The following is a 14941-nucleotide window of genomic DNA, read 5'->3' on the forward strand; positions in this document are numbered from 1 at the left end:
GTTCCTGGCGGCAAACTCAAGATAATAAGCAGATGGCGTGAATTAACTGAAGCTACCCGACTCTTAACCAAGCCAGCCTGATCAGGGTGAGCCAGTTTGGGAAGAAATTTCTCCAACCGAGATGCTAAGACCATGGAAAACAACATAATATCCTTATTTATTAATGATAGCAGTGGCTTCCCTTTTATTTGTGGAGGCTACTGTACAAAACATCACATGGTGCTAAAAGAAAAAGGGACAGAGCTCATGAATTAAACATGAAAACAAGAAAAGCTTGTGATGAAAGTTATACTTGTAACGGCGCAGGAAAGCACCGACACACCACGAACCCACCAGACCTCTGTTCACATGCACTCTGATTGGCCAAGGATTAAAGATGATGCAGTGAACTTGGCCCTGCAAGAGCTGCCTGACAGGAAGGAGAAGGAAAGCTTGTCCTTATCAGGTCTGCAGTTGGCCTCAGGGCTTGTGAGGGTGCCAGATAATGTCTCGTCCAATCTCCGGCAGTTACTCCGGGTGACACAGGCCAGGCCTCTGCTCTGTCACGAGCTAAGCCTGCTGTCATCTGAAGCAAATCCCCAGAAATCCGCCCTCAACAAAACAACACAGACTTTTACTGTTTTATGTCGCAATTACACTGAATATCCACAGTCCGTCTCATGGATGAAGTAAAGCATGCTGAATTCCATGGGAAACAAACCTAACTTGGCCTTCAGGCTTTTTGGTAATTTATCTCGCATCCTTTTCCACTGTACATCCGATTTTCAAGAAATATTCGTATTTAATTATTATTTATACCATTCTGGCATTTATATTTAATATACTTAACAGATCCCACTTCTCTGCATTTAGTATTTACTTAAATACACTGTGGTCATATGTTATATATTGCACGTCTTATAGCTGCAGTAGGCAGTATAGTTTTGGCATCATTGGGCAAATAATCCATAATAACATTTCAGCATATTGTAATTTAAGTGTTCTGAGAGAAAACTAGACTTCTGCACCTCCTCATGGCTCTGTTTTCAGGCTTTAAAAAATCTAGCCCGTGACAGGAGACTTTGGCCAATCACAGGTCATTTCATTGAGAGAGCGTTACTATTGGCTGGTCATTCAACGGAGGAAGCAGCAGACAGTAAACAAAAACAAACAGTACACTCGAATATGTTTCTGAAAACATTTGAGGCAAGAAATAGGCATTACAGTAACAGAATATTGATTCATATTTGATCAGCGCTGCCTAGTTTGACCATTTGGTCGGAGTTCTCGAGTGATTGACAGCTGCTCAGAGACGGCAAGGCTCCAGCTCGGCTCTGATTGGTTGTTTTCCTCCGGTCTGTGAAATCTTGCAGATAACGTTAGGAGCACTGGAGGCACATGATTTTTTTTCAGATTACCTGTCTCATGCACTGCTGTCAGGATATAGTGACCGTTTTATAAAAACTATTTTTTGAAATCATATTTGCTCCAATTCTACCCACTGCAGCTTTAATACAAATATTTGTACATATTTTTGATATTCTCATTTCTTATTTTATTACTTATATTTCTTTACATACATTGTGTTTATATTGTAGCATTATGTATAATATTGTAGCATTATGTACATCATTTACATGTTACATACTCCTTTATTTCTATTTTCTTACATTTCTCTCTTTATATAAGAACAACTATAATGCCCGATCCCTCGGGGATCAATAAAGTATTTCTGATTCTGATTTCTCAAAATTATCAAAGTTATGATTTTTTTTTTATGTAACATATGAAATAGCTCTGTAGTTTCTCTATGGATAAAATATACAAAAAAGTAGTTTATATTGCACGTTAAGTGACACACTGTTGTGGCGTACAATACCAAAAATAGTAAAATAACATTTTTGAAATTTAGTAGATCAGAATCTATTCTTTCAGTCAAGAGAAGCTTAAAAGCTCACTGAAATATTATTATCTCCAGAGATGCAGCTGTGCTTTGAAGAACACTGATGACAATCATTTATTTAGCAGATCTCTGTACGGCTCTCCTCTGTGAAATCTCACCGACAGATATCAGAACATCACTAGCGTGTTTTGATTGCCGGAAGTCGGCGGCGTGAAATTAATCTTGCTTTTCAAATGCATCCTTTGCTCGCATCTCCCAGCAGGCGCCTGCCTGTTCTTTGACATAGCCGGGACGATACTTTCCATCTACGGGATGTAGATAAAACATGAACCTCTTTTAATGAATAATTAATTAGTGCAGTACTCATGAATCATGCATAGATTATCCAGCGCATATTTTATTAATAGAATTGTCTTAATTGAGTTGCAGGGAATAAAGCATGGATTAATCTTGGGATTAATATTAATGAGGTGTGCGGCTGTGGGAGATGACTGCAGTGTAAAGTGTAACCAAAGAAATGTTTCCTTTATAAATCCAACAGATGGAATCTAATCTAATAGTGTTTTATTCAGGAATACACGGAGAGGAAATGCGCTTACTGTACATTCCACTCGCAAATTCAATTAAAACCAATTATCATTGCTCTACATCATGGGAAAAATCAAATATGTAAGGACAAACATTGTCTCATGGATCTAATTTGGAGGCTTTTTGGGGAAGAAGAGGAGAAAAAGGGAGGAAGTTGAGGATTACTGAAGTATTTCTGTACTGTATTCCCATCTGGTGAGCAATTTAAAGCTCCTCTATGAAAGTCTCTAGTGGAGGGGCCGCTTCGACGGCTGCCCCCGTGCACTCCACTCTAAGCCATTTTTTCCCTCCTTTTTCCTTTTTGATGTTGTCACTCCCAATCTATTGTCGCCCTGACAGACAAATGAAAGGCCTGTCCATGTCTGGCAGCTCATTTCGCTGGCAGGTGGCAAACAATTAGACACAGCAAATGGAGGCCGGAGGGAGGGGGGGAGCGACATGAAAAGCATGAGACAAAGTTGTATATGTGGTCGGGAGGGTTTGTGTGAAAGCATTTCAAAAATAATACACTTTGCCGTGGCGACTCATTTCAGGCTGCCAGTTCCCATTACTGGTGTGAGCGGTGAGGGCGACAGGGCTGGCCGCGGTGTGGCGTGAGGCCGCTTCTGTTTAATCTGTCATCAACGCCCTGGAGACCCCCACCCTCTCAGCTGTCCTCTCTCCACATACTCCTCCATCTTCTCCCTCTATTCATCAGGCTCACCTCAGCAGCAGCAGCAGCAGCAGCATGCATTAAAAAGAAGGGAGGCCTCATTGTTCCTCCTGACTCACTGTGTCCTCTGCCGTCTCTCTGGGGCCTGGCAGCGATTACACAGACGCACACAAAAAACTCCAACCAAATCACTGGTGTCCAGGGGATAGGATGAGTTTTTGTTTGTGCTAAACCAACTCAAATTACTTTGAGAAAAAAATTATGATTTTCAAAACTTTATCAGCCATAGGAGGCAGGGATCAGACGCCTGGAAGCTTGAAATCCCTGCAGGAGCAGGTTTGTAAACTCCCAAATCCAGACAGATTACTGTGTGGTTTTCTCTAATCCAGGAACGTAAATAAACCGCAGCAGTGCCTCAGAGACCTTTTCAAACACAGGAATTCCTTACCGCGGGGGGATGAGTACAATACAAGCGGCCTGAAATGAATAATGTGTCGCACGCTACTTAGAAACCATTAGTGGTATACTGGATAACTAAGATAAACCCAGAGGATTAACATCAGCGTTTTACGCTCACTTGAGTGATAGCACGTATACATACGCACACATACATACACATCCTTTATGGCATGAAATGTTTGCTAGTTATCCTCAGAGAAATGTAAACCTCAAGAGAATGATACAGTCAAACAATAGTCAACATACATGTGATATACTTAAAGGCAGGGTGGGCAATCTTGAGAAACTAGCAAGAGTACACTAGATTTTTAAAAATGATCCAACCTAAAAACCCAGCCTGGTGTCAATTATTTTCCAATGAAATCAGCTAGCAGCACTAGCTCCTAAAGTCCCTAAATCAAGCAGGAAAGTCACCAAATCGGCAACACTGACAGTCCGTCGCTTCAGGCCTCCCTACAAAGCCACTCCCCCACTATTATCATAATGAACGTGAACGGCGAACATGGCTTTTGTTAGTACTCACAGCTGTCAAGCTAGCAGCTTGTGGAAGACTCCAGTGATGGGCAATGAGTGCACGGGCAGAGTGCGCGCAGGTAGACTGGTAAGTAGACAGACAGGTAGGTAGTTCGTCCAATCATTTCTTTCAGGCTGAATTAAATGATTGGACGGGTTTATTGCAGTCCAGCGACAGCCACAGATACCAGATTTTTTTTTCTTTTTTTGTCAGAGCATTTGATTTATTGATTGCTGTCGGGATGTAGATTCAAGATTCCTTTATTTGTAATTTTTATGCTCCACATAAAAACAAAATTGTGTTTCTTACATCCACCACTCAGAAATTCAGTGCAAAACAATTGGTGAAAACTATAAAATAATTAACTAATAATTAAGAGCACTAATAAATAAACTAAAAGTACGCTATAAATATATATGTAATGAGAACTTCAACTAATATAACAAAAAAAATGTTTTTCTAAAATCTTTACCAACTGTGCCTTTAATTGTTATCTTGTCTTAGATCATCTAGGCTTGTTTTGGGCTGTAACAAAGTTTGCTTTACTTATTAAGAAAAATATAAAACTCAAGTTCAGTTGAAGGACCTTACTGGTGTTTTTGCAGGTTATTGCTTCTTACTGTAACAACATCATTGTTGTTACATATAATATTACTTAGAATTGTGTTTTAAAGCTGAAGTTGGTAACTTTGAGCAAATATGACGAAAAAAGTTATTTTTATATAACGGTCACTATATATCACTGCTACTGTAATGCTTATTTCTCGCCTCAAATGTTTCAGAAACATCTTCTAGTGTACTGTTTAGCAGTATGCTAGTATGCTCCGGCTGGTTGGCGGTGCTTGGTTTTGGCTTGAATGTTTTCAACATGGCTGCCGGGTCACGAACTTTCTCATTTTACAGCAGAACAGTACACTACAAGATGTTTCTGAAAACATTGAGGCGAGAAATAGGCATTACAGTAACAGAATATTGATTCATATTTGATTAGTTAGTTTTACAGTTTGATCGGAGTTCGCAAGTTTCGTGAGCAGTGATTGATGGCAGCTCTGATTGGTTGTTTTGGTTCGGAAACGGGGAAATCTTGCGAATGCCATTAGTAGCGCCCGGAGGAGGCCGAGGAACTTGATTTTTTCACAGATTACTTGTTTCATGCACTACTGTCGGTAAATAGTGACAGTTTTATAAATATAACTTTTTTTATCATATTTGCTCAAAGTTCCCAACTGCAGCTTTAATACCATGCTTTACCCAGCAATGAAAATGTCACTATGATAACTAATTAATGCAGAATAAATGTTCACAGTGATGGATTTGACAATTCAAAAGAAGTGTGTTAATTGATCCAAATAACTACTGTAGAAGCAACAGCAAGGGTTGCGAAATGGTTAACTGTGATGTAAAGTGTGGTATGATTTGCAGTAGATGGGCTAAAACTTGTAAAACCTCTGGTAGACTACCAAGCGATGCCACTTCCTCACCTGTCAAAGGAGTGGAACTGCATGGGCAGCATGGCCTGGGCCTGGGTGCTGGCAGCAGGGTCTGGGTAGGACACGGGCTCCAGCCCTGCCTCCATCATGCCCTCCGACGGAGCCGCCACCAGGCTCTTCAGAATCTCCTTGACATTGATGCCCTTGCTGGGCTGGCTGATGCTGACGATGGAGGAGGCCGATTTCAGCACCTCCACGCTGGGCGATTCAGACAGACTCTCCCGGGACTTCTTCACTTCTGAGGACAGCGTAGATATGAGCAGGCCCGCGCCGTGCTCCAGGTCAGACCCGTTGAGGACGCCGGCTAGCTGCTCCTCTCCGATACCAGAGTCTGTGTGGGGAAGGGAGCTCTCCATGTGGAGGTCTGATGGTGCAGAATGCTCCTTACTGCTGTTAAATGCTAGAGGGGGTTCTGTACAACACACACAGAAAACAGGTAGACTACAGTTAGCCACATACAAATACATGCACAATACTAATATCTACATGAAATAATATAATACTCATTGTGTAGTGTTTGTTGTTTTGATTAAATTCTTTACAAATATTCATTTCAATTTTCATTATCATTTGTGATTGATTTTCAATTCAAAAGTTATCAAATTTACGATGATTCTCATATTCGAGATGTTAGAACCATCTCATGTTTGGTGCTTTCACTGGATAAGCGAGTTCAATGATCAACATATCATAAATATCTATCACAGTCTATCTATATGCCTAATATCAACATGCTATTTGCCAAGAGACGTAAGAAATGGGGATTTTCAAACTAAATAATTAACCAGTACCAATGGATAAAACTGCATTCCAGAGCTAGCTTTATATCCCTAGCCAAACAGTAAATTTAGCATGTGTAGAAAGAGCCATGTGCCAACGCAGCTTCTTAGATCTCTCTCCAGAAGCTCTGATCCTCTGGTGAGATTATCTCCTTCTATGCTAATAAAACATGAATCCATCCTTTTCTTCAGCTTCCTCCTGCCTAAAGCCCTGGGAGGCTATCGGTTTAACTGCTTTGAAACAGTGACAGAGGAGTCAAGAGAGCTGCTCTATCATTCTGGTACATAATATACCGCGTACTGTACCTTTTGTGAACCAAGAGTATTGTTGAAGTCTGCAATATTCTGTCCGTTAAAGAAAATCTAGCTGCAAGATGGCGGCGCACACGGTCGCGGCAGCTCCAAGCTCTCCAATTCAGGGATTTTTCAAGGTTAAACCTACGGGATCTTGCGCAATAATTACATTTGGTGCAATGATTGTTCTTATTGTAGTGCAAACTTACAGCATATTTATATTTATATTTATATATTTATTTTACTATCTTAGCACCTGTGTTTGCTTTCTTTCCCCAGAAACCTGCAGAGACGCCTTTCTAGTCTCCTTCATTCTGACCCAGCGGTTACCTACAGTAGATGCAAGGCCGGCCGTATTAATATTCATCACAACGCCCCCCCTAACGAGGTCAGCGGGGCCTTATTTAGCCAGCAAGTCGTCTGGCTTCCTGGTCCATCAGACAATCGTCTGCCACATGCCGTCTGGAAAATTCCCCCATTTTCTGGTGAAATTTATGAAGGCAGCAGTGTGCCTCTCTCCTCCCAGCAACCTCTATGATCCCATTCTCCTCTGGTGGATTGCTTGCCTAATGGGCACTGACAGATGGGGCTGAAAATAGCAAGCCTGGCTCCACTGCCCCAAAAACCCACAGTAGTTGGCCAGCATGCTGCTGCTTTCCCATCTCTCAACTTCTCCCTGCTCATCTTCTCTTCCTCTATTCTCTGCGTGCTCTCATATTTCCCTTGGCCTCCCCTCTCCTCTTCCTCTTGTTTCTTTTATTCACTTCACCTTGTGTCTGAATGGAAGTTGATAAAGTATGCTGACTTGTGCATCTCATAATAGCGAGTTGGCACTGCGGCAGACATTGCGTTAAACCTTTGTAGGCAGCCGCTGATTTCCTTTCATGTGGCTTAATGTATGATTTATGACTCGAGGCATATACCACCTTTCATTTCAGAGAGAACGATGATGCCTATTCAAGTTCATAACTACCATCTCCAGCCTCGGCCTCCATTTGCTTCCACATTTAATTCTGTGCGGTGCAATTAGCAGAGCTCATGAATAAATCATAGGTGAGCCGGTGGAGTGCAGGCAGGGTTTCCCTGCTATTTTACTGAATGAGCTTTCAGCTCAAGCTGGCAGCAGTGCATCAGGAAGGACCATTCATTTATATCAGACTCAGTCACCACAAGCTAGGATTAGAAAGAATGGATGGAAGAAAGGTAAGGCACAGCTGTCAACACCTGTGCTAGTCGGTGAGTTGATCTCCTGACGCATGCTGCGGACCGATTGGATGATCCTGGCAGTCTCGCGCTGCGGCTCCAGGATGTCGCGGTACTTGGAGACCATGAGGACAGAGATGAAGTACACCACGGCTAAAGCCAGGAACTGGGCTTGCTTACTGTCATCCTGTGGAGAGGAATCACAATACGGTTATGACACTCTCTATTCACAAGATACCATTTCACACAATCCACTGCTGCCGTTTGAAATGGTTCTCTCACAGCAAATGTACCTCACATAGAGCATGAACACACATTCAAAGTGCTGCCATTACTCTCTTATATATTTCTAATACGTGCTTTGAAATATGTGCCTTTGAAATACATCCTTTCAAACTTTGTGGGCTTGTGTTCAACAGACAGCAGCTCAGTCGACAAGGACACATTTGGTGTTTCACCTGTTGATTGAAGGGTATTGCACTGCACACCTGTTTGTCTGCCCCCAAAAAACAACTAATCCTATTTTCATCCTTTTCTACCTGCAGCCATGTGTGACAAACGCATGCCATTCATACACACTAGGGCTGCAACCAACAATTATTTTCATTGTCAGTTATTTTCTTGATAAATCGATTCGTTGTTTCCCAAAGTCCAAGATGACGTCCTCAAATGTCTTGTTTTGTCCACAACTCAAAGATATTCAGTTAACTGTCATAGTTGAGTAAAGAAACCAGAAAATATTCACACATAAGAAACTGGAATCAGAAAACTTTGACTTTTTTCCTGGACTCAAACCGATTGATCGAAATAGTTTGCAATTAATTTAATAGTTAACAACTAATAGATTAATTGTTGCAACTCACCACATCACGAAACACCACAGCGCGCAGTCGATTGATGTCCACATCCTGCAGAAGGCGATCAGGGTCCTTGATGGGAGACAGGTTACTAGGGACAGTCTCTATTGCTGTCTAAAGCAGAGAAATAACACAATTTCACATGCTACTGGTTTTTGCTACTACCTTTCTTTTTACATTATTTAAGAGATTAGAAAACGGTCAAATATAGAACCGAGAAAAAAAAAAAGGCTAACATTTGTGTGTTAGTACACAGACAGATTTAGGACCATAGGGCAGGGGTTCTCAAACTTTTTGGGCACCAGGGACCCCTTACAGGGGAGAACATTTCTAAGGACCCGATGATCGTAACACCGATTAAGCATAATGCTTACTACCATTTGTACTCTTAGATGCCATTGGAACTATTTGTATTTTAAAACTTTTCAACCTAAATACTTCAGACCTGTTTCATAGTGATAAACAGAAACACATGTATGTTAAGATAAGATAAGATGAGAAGAGAAGAGATGAGATGATCCTTTAATACCACTTATATACCTTTAAACAGAGGGTGATTTTATTCAAAATGCATTTGGGCTCAACATGACAGCATTTATAACCTACATTTCAAGTAATTGATCTTAGAAGCTTTCAGAAATTGAATAGTAGGAAGACCTAATATAGTCCTAATAAACCTAGATATTTAAACTTACCAGTCTAAATCTTACTGTCAGTGACCGTCCTTCAACTTAAAAATAATTAACTTATTGCTTTGTGTCACAATCATATCAGAGTTTCTATTGGCCCAAAGCTAATGTGGGTGGGAGAAATGGACACAATATGTTTGTTGTATTGGTGCAAATGGTCTCCATCTGTAGATTTGCACGTTTTAATGATAGAGAACGATTTTATAATTTATAGCAAATTATTTTGCGGACCCCCTGACAGAGTGCCACAGACCCCGCTTTGAGAATCACAGCCACAGAGGGTATAAATGCTGCTTAGAATAGTAGATCTGATTTAGCGTGTGTACAGGTGACATTAGAAGCACGGGGTAAAGTGTTCTTACAGTAAAATGTATTGTATAAATCTAATATTCTAGGGCCACAGGAACCACACATCCTACCTTGTTGGAAGTCACAGCATTTTGCAGGATTTCCTTGTTGTTGTTGTTGGGAATGGACTTATTCCCTCTGTCTCTGTGTCTCTGCCTGCACTCGAGGCAGTTCCTAACAGCCACACAACACACTGCACACACACAGAGACACACACACATAGCATACAAACAGGCTCTCATTTCAGAGTTAAATGGACATTAAATGTTGATAACATGCATGACCCTCTTTAAAAATCAATCAGTTATCTCTGATGACTGTTTGTTCCAGGCTGCCGGGACGGAGGCCGCGAGTAGAACTCAGCAGCCAGACTGATTTCACACTGAAGCCAGTGATGAGAAATTGTATGTGTGCAACAAGGACACTGTGAAGTCTGAAGGCTGTTTCCCACCGCAGCACAACTTGCTTGGAGTCAATAAACCAGCAAACATAGGCTTATCGCACGCACACGCACACACACAGACCCACGGGCGCAAACAGATATAGACACAGAAACACTCTAAGACAAAAAGAGACACATTTCCTATGATTGCTTCATGTGTCAAATCCTTCTGCTAAAACAGACTGTATTCTACATTTTACCGTTGATTCAATAAAATTCACAATTTACTCTTCTGGATTTAACAGTCATCTACTTTGCATTCAAATGCAATCTCTATTATGCACACATTCAAACACACACAAGGGCAGTGAGGAGTCTTATGAGACACACCAATGACAGACACAAAAGGCAACCGTTTGCGAAGAGCACCCGATTGCACTGCAAATGATTCCCTCTGCTTGTTATGAATTCCAAAATGATGATCTAGTCATGTTTTTTACTGCTGGAAAACTGCAGCAAAAACCCGGCACGTTCTCCAATTTAGTATACAATTAGCAAAGCACTCTTAAATTAATTAGCTTTGCCGATCAAACAGAGGATTTTGGGGGGGGATTAGGGGAATTATTAGTGTGTGAAGAGAATACTGTCATGGCATTTTGCTAGCTCATCAATTTTCCAGTGTGACTGGCAAAAGATGCACCCCACAATAAAGATACTGTAATTGTTTTACTGCAATGACTGACCGACATTCACATCTGCAGCAGCAAAACACACAGTCATGATCTCACCTAGTCGGAGGCACTGACGCATCAGGCCACCGGAGGACATGTTCTTCTCAGCCTCGATCTCGCTGAAGTTGAGGGAGCTGGAGAACACCAACACGTCGACCATGACCATGAGACGGGACAGGAAGGTGATGGCGGTCTCTGAGGACATGCCCTGCGTTGCCTCGATGTTCTCCAACTCCGTCTAGGACAAGCAACGAGGAAGACACCAGTCACGTAAAACGAAATGTACAATATCATCTGTACCACATTCTCACCTCTAGTTATGATTAAAGCATCATTATTTAAACATGAAACATGCATAGAATATGGAAAGAGGGGCGCATCACAGATATAGACAGAGATGGGTGCTGCTGAATTTAGGACGGAGACACTCAGTGGCGGGTCGGGACATTATTGTTCCGTGAGGGGGAGTTTACTCTGAGGAAGCAGAGATAATATTCAAAATTGCAAAAATTGGTGGAGAGTTTGATCTGAGTTCAGCCGACTATCCAACTCCACCCAAGGCGATATTTTATGAAATACTTTTTTGGAGGGGTCGAGAAAAGCAGACACTGTTTTGTTAGCTGTTAAAACATAGAAAGTTTTACTGAGGAAAATATTTGAGAAAGATGCCAACAACACCAGCCCAGAGGAATCGTACATTTTTACATCTATTAAATCATTTGAATGCACAAAAGCTTTGTAGTGTCTAAAGTCTTATACGTTTAGCTACTGCTGAGTGTTAAGTGTTGTTTAGACATTTGCTCCAAAAAACAATATGCAAAGCTCCAATACTTTATAACTTGCCGTTTATTTACCGATCATGTCCATCCGTGTCCGTTACTCAATCACAGATCTCTAAATTGAGACATAAACAGCTCACGATGTCCTTAGAGCACAACAGAGCACAGTCCAAAACTGTTTCCTCATTCTCAATCAGCAGCACCTATGGTAACTGGCATGTGGCCTATGTTAGCTACCTGAGGCCAGTCTCTGCCTACACCATACACCCCCCCTAGTGCTTGGAGGCATTTCACACCAAACACAAAGAAAATACCGCAAAGAAAATACATGGGTCCTACGGGGTTGTAAAAACAGTCGGGCTGTCAAAGTAAACGCAATAATAACGCGTTAACGTAAATTCATTATAACGCCACTAATTTCTTTAATGCATTAACGCAATCGATCTTTATAGTGACATCATATAAAACTAAAAAAACCTAAGGAATCCATTGGTACCAACCATGTCATAATAGCTTGTTGGGTAGGAGGTTAAATAACACTCCGAACTCCAAGATAAATTTTGGCGAGGAAAACCTGTCATGGCCATTTTCAAAGGGGTCCCTTGACCTCTGACCTCAAGATATGTGAATGAAAATGGGTTCTATGGGTACCCACGAGTCTCCCCTTTACAGACATGCCCACTTTATGATAATCACATGCAGTTTGGGGCAAGTCATAGTCAAGTCAGGACACTGACACACTGACAGCTGTTGTTGCCTGTTGGGCTGCAGTTTGCCATGTTATGATTTTAGCATATTTTTTATGCTAAATGCAGTACCTGTGAGGGTTTCTGGACAATATTTGTCATTGTTTTTTGTTGATAATTGATTTCAAACAATAAATATATACATACAATTGCATAAAGCAGCATATTTTCCCACTCCCATGTTGATAAGATTATTAAATACTGGACAAATCTCCCTGTAAGAGACATTTTTAACAGATAAATGTGCAATTAATTTACGTTTCCTCCTCATGTCTCTGTTTTCAGGCTCTAGAAAATCTAGCCCATGACGGGAGACTTTGACCAATCACAGGTCATTTCATTGAGAGCGCGTTCCTATTGGCTGTGCTCCGCTCATGTGACCGGAACTTGGCATTCCTTCACCAGATTTCACAATGGCGGCGGTGTCACAAACTTTCTCATTTTACAGCTAAACCGTGCACTACAAGATGATTCTGAAAACATTTGAGGAGAGAAATAGGCATTAACGTAACATAATATTGATTTATATTTGATCAGTGCTGCCTAGTTTGACCGTTTGGTCGGAGTTCGCGAGTTATTGACAGCTGGCTCTCATAGACAGCAGATGGACAGCGAACCTCAGATCAGCTCTTACTGCTTGTTTTCCTCCGGTATGTGAAATCTTGCAGATGCCGTTAGGAGCACCGGAGGACACAGAGGAACATGCTTTTTTTCAGGTTACCTGTTTCATGTACTACTGTCAGGATATAGCGACCGTTTTCTAAAAATAACTTTTTTTTAAAATCATATTTTATTCAATCTCGCCTACTTCAGCTTTAATTTGCGATTAATCGCAATTAGTCATGGACAATCATGCGATTAATTGTGATTTATTTTATTATTATTAATTGATTGACAGCTCTAAAAAAACAGTAATAAAGAGAGAGAAATCTAAATAGATTAAACAATAACCATGGCACTCTAGACACGCACAGACAAAATAATCAAAATGAGATGATTAAAATCCATTTCAGTTCAACACTGCAAATTGAATCTGATAATTACAGTAAATCCATAAAAGTAAACACAAATGAATCACTGGGAAGTTAATTACAAACTGTTCCAAAGTAACGTCCTCAGCATTAATTGTAGAAGAGCGAAAGCTGAACAACAAATAAACACAAATAAGTCTGATTTCCCACAGGTACATACTGTCCTGTAGTAGACCAAAAGGGTATAATAAACTACCACTAGATGGCAGTGTCACCCCACAGTGAAGACGGCGAGGGGCACTTACAGTGGGAGAGGTGGCCGCTGAGAGAAGGGGCAAGATCCCTCCACAAGCGATGATGATGTTGTCTACCATTTGGGAGATGAGGTGGATGGTGTTGTGAACAAAAATGATGTTCTCATTACTATTAACAAAGTCCATGACAGATTTGGTGGAGTGGCTGCAGGAGAAGGAGGGGAAAACATTTGATTATTACAAGCATTTTTCACATTATATAATACATAGCATTTTTACTGTGCGGTAAACTAAAGACATTTATGGGATGTATTAAAAAAGCCAGATTCAATATATGTGTAAAAACAGCAATAAAATGTTAGCTCTGATATGGAAGGGTGATCTGAGTATCACTACAAGCACCGTGCTCACTGCTCTACCTCTGTCTCTCTCAAGCGCACATAAACCACTTCACACACACCTCCTCCACACATGGACGTCGCTCTCCAGAGCAAACAGCAGGTCAGTGAGCAGCCTCTGGTGCATGGCTGACCATTTGAACTCCGGGATGCGGAACATGGTGGTGCGTGGGCCGGGGCTGAACTGCCGCCGCTGTTCATCCGTCATGGGTGTCCCCCTGAAGCCCAAGTCCACGCAGATGTCCCTCTCCATCGGAGTGGCTAGGCGGCCGTGTAGACTCTGATGGGAGACAAATTAATCAGTAAAAAAAAAAAACAGCAAACAAATTCATTTGGCATCGCAAATACAATCCCTGTAGTCGCTAATCCGATTCTTCTGTCAAGATCGATAGGGCACCCTTAATGAGATATAATGCTACTGTCACGCTATTCGCTGAGAATGATGAATTGCTAGATTAAAGTGGGTCCTCGGATAACCTCTTCCTGCCTGAATACAATAATGCAACCTCTAAATATAAGTTGAATGAGTCAGCAAGGTGCAGCCGTAATGAATTGAACATGAGCAATTACGTAACAGCATAGAAAAGGTTTAATAAACCGCTGCTGCCTCCCACTGGCCTTCCATCGGTGACCCAGTCTGGGCCAAAGAGCTTGACCTCTGAGAAGGAGCACAGCTCATACGAGAGGAGGGGAGCAGGGAACAAATCCCAGGCGATTGTTGCAGAATAATGTTCTGTCTATTTCTGCCCTCCTGTTGGCTCAGCCAGCGAATCCAGCAGCCCACTTTCCTGAGTCTCCGAGGGATGCTGCCTGATGAGCGGGTCATCCTGTCCCCATTACAACCAGAGTTGGGGAAGGGAGAGATCCCTACGGGTCTGTTTATATAGAACTGGTCACAAAAGGCCAACGCTTCCTGACAATGGCA

General features: G+C 41.6%; 1 protein-coding gene across 7 annotated transcripts in view; it reads right to left on the minus strand.

Annotated features, from left to right (window-relative positions):
- nbeab (neurobeachin b) overlaps nucleotides 1-14941 on the minus strand; it is a 287636-nt gene that overhangs the window by 135924 nt on the left and 136771 nt on the right. For all 7 annotated transcript variants that reach the window (XM_037774340.1, XM_037774339.1, XM_037774338.1 and 4 more), the window contains exons 23-29: nucleotides 14079-14296; nucleotides 13670-13823; nucleotides 10926-11106; nucleotides 9827-9948; nucleotides 8725-8790; nucleotides 7883-8048; nucleotides 5577-5997 (exon numbers count right to left, since the gene is read on the minus strand). In XM_037774340.1, the coding sequence (XP_037630268.1) occupies nucleotides 5577-5997; nucleotides 7883-8048; nucleotides 8725-8790; nucleotides 9827-9948; nucleotides 10926-11106; nucleotides 13670-13823; nucleotides 14079-14296 (1328 nt within the window). The remainder of the gene's footprint in view (nucleotides 1-5576; nucleotides 5998-7882; nucleotides 8049-8724; nucleotides 8791-9826; nucleotides 9949-10925; nucleotides 11107-13669; nucleotides 13824-14078; nucleotides 14297-14941) is intronic.

Source organism: Sebastes umbrosus, chromosome 7 (assembly GCF_015220745.1).
Source record: "Sebastes umbrosus isolate fSebUmb1 chromosome 7, fSebUmb1.pri, whole genome shotgun sequence".
Taxonomy (NCBI): Eukaryota; Metazoa; Chordata; class Actinopteri; order Perciformes; family Sebastidae; genus Sebastes; species Sebastes umbrosus.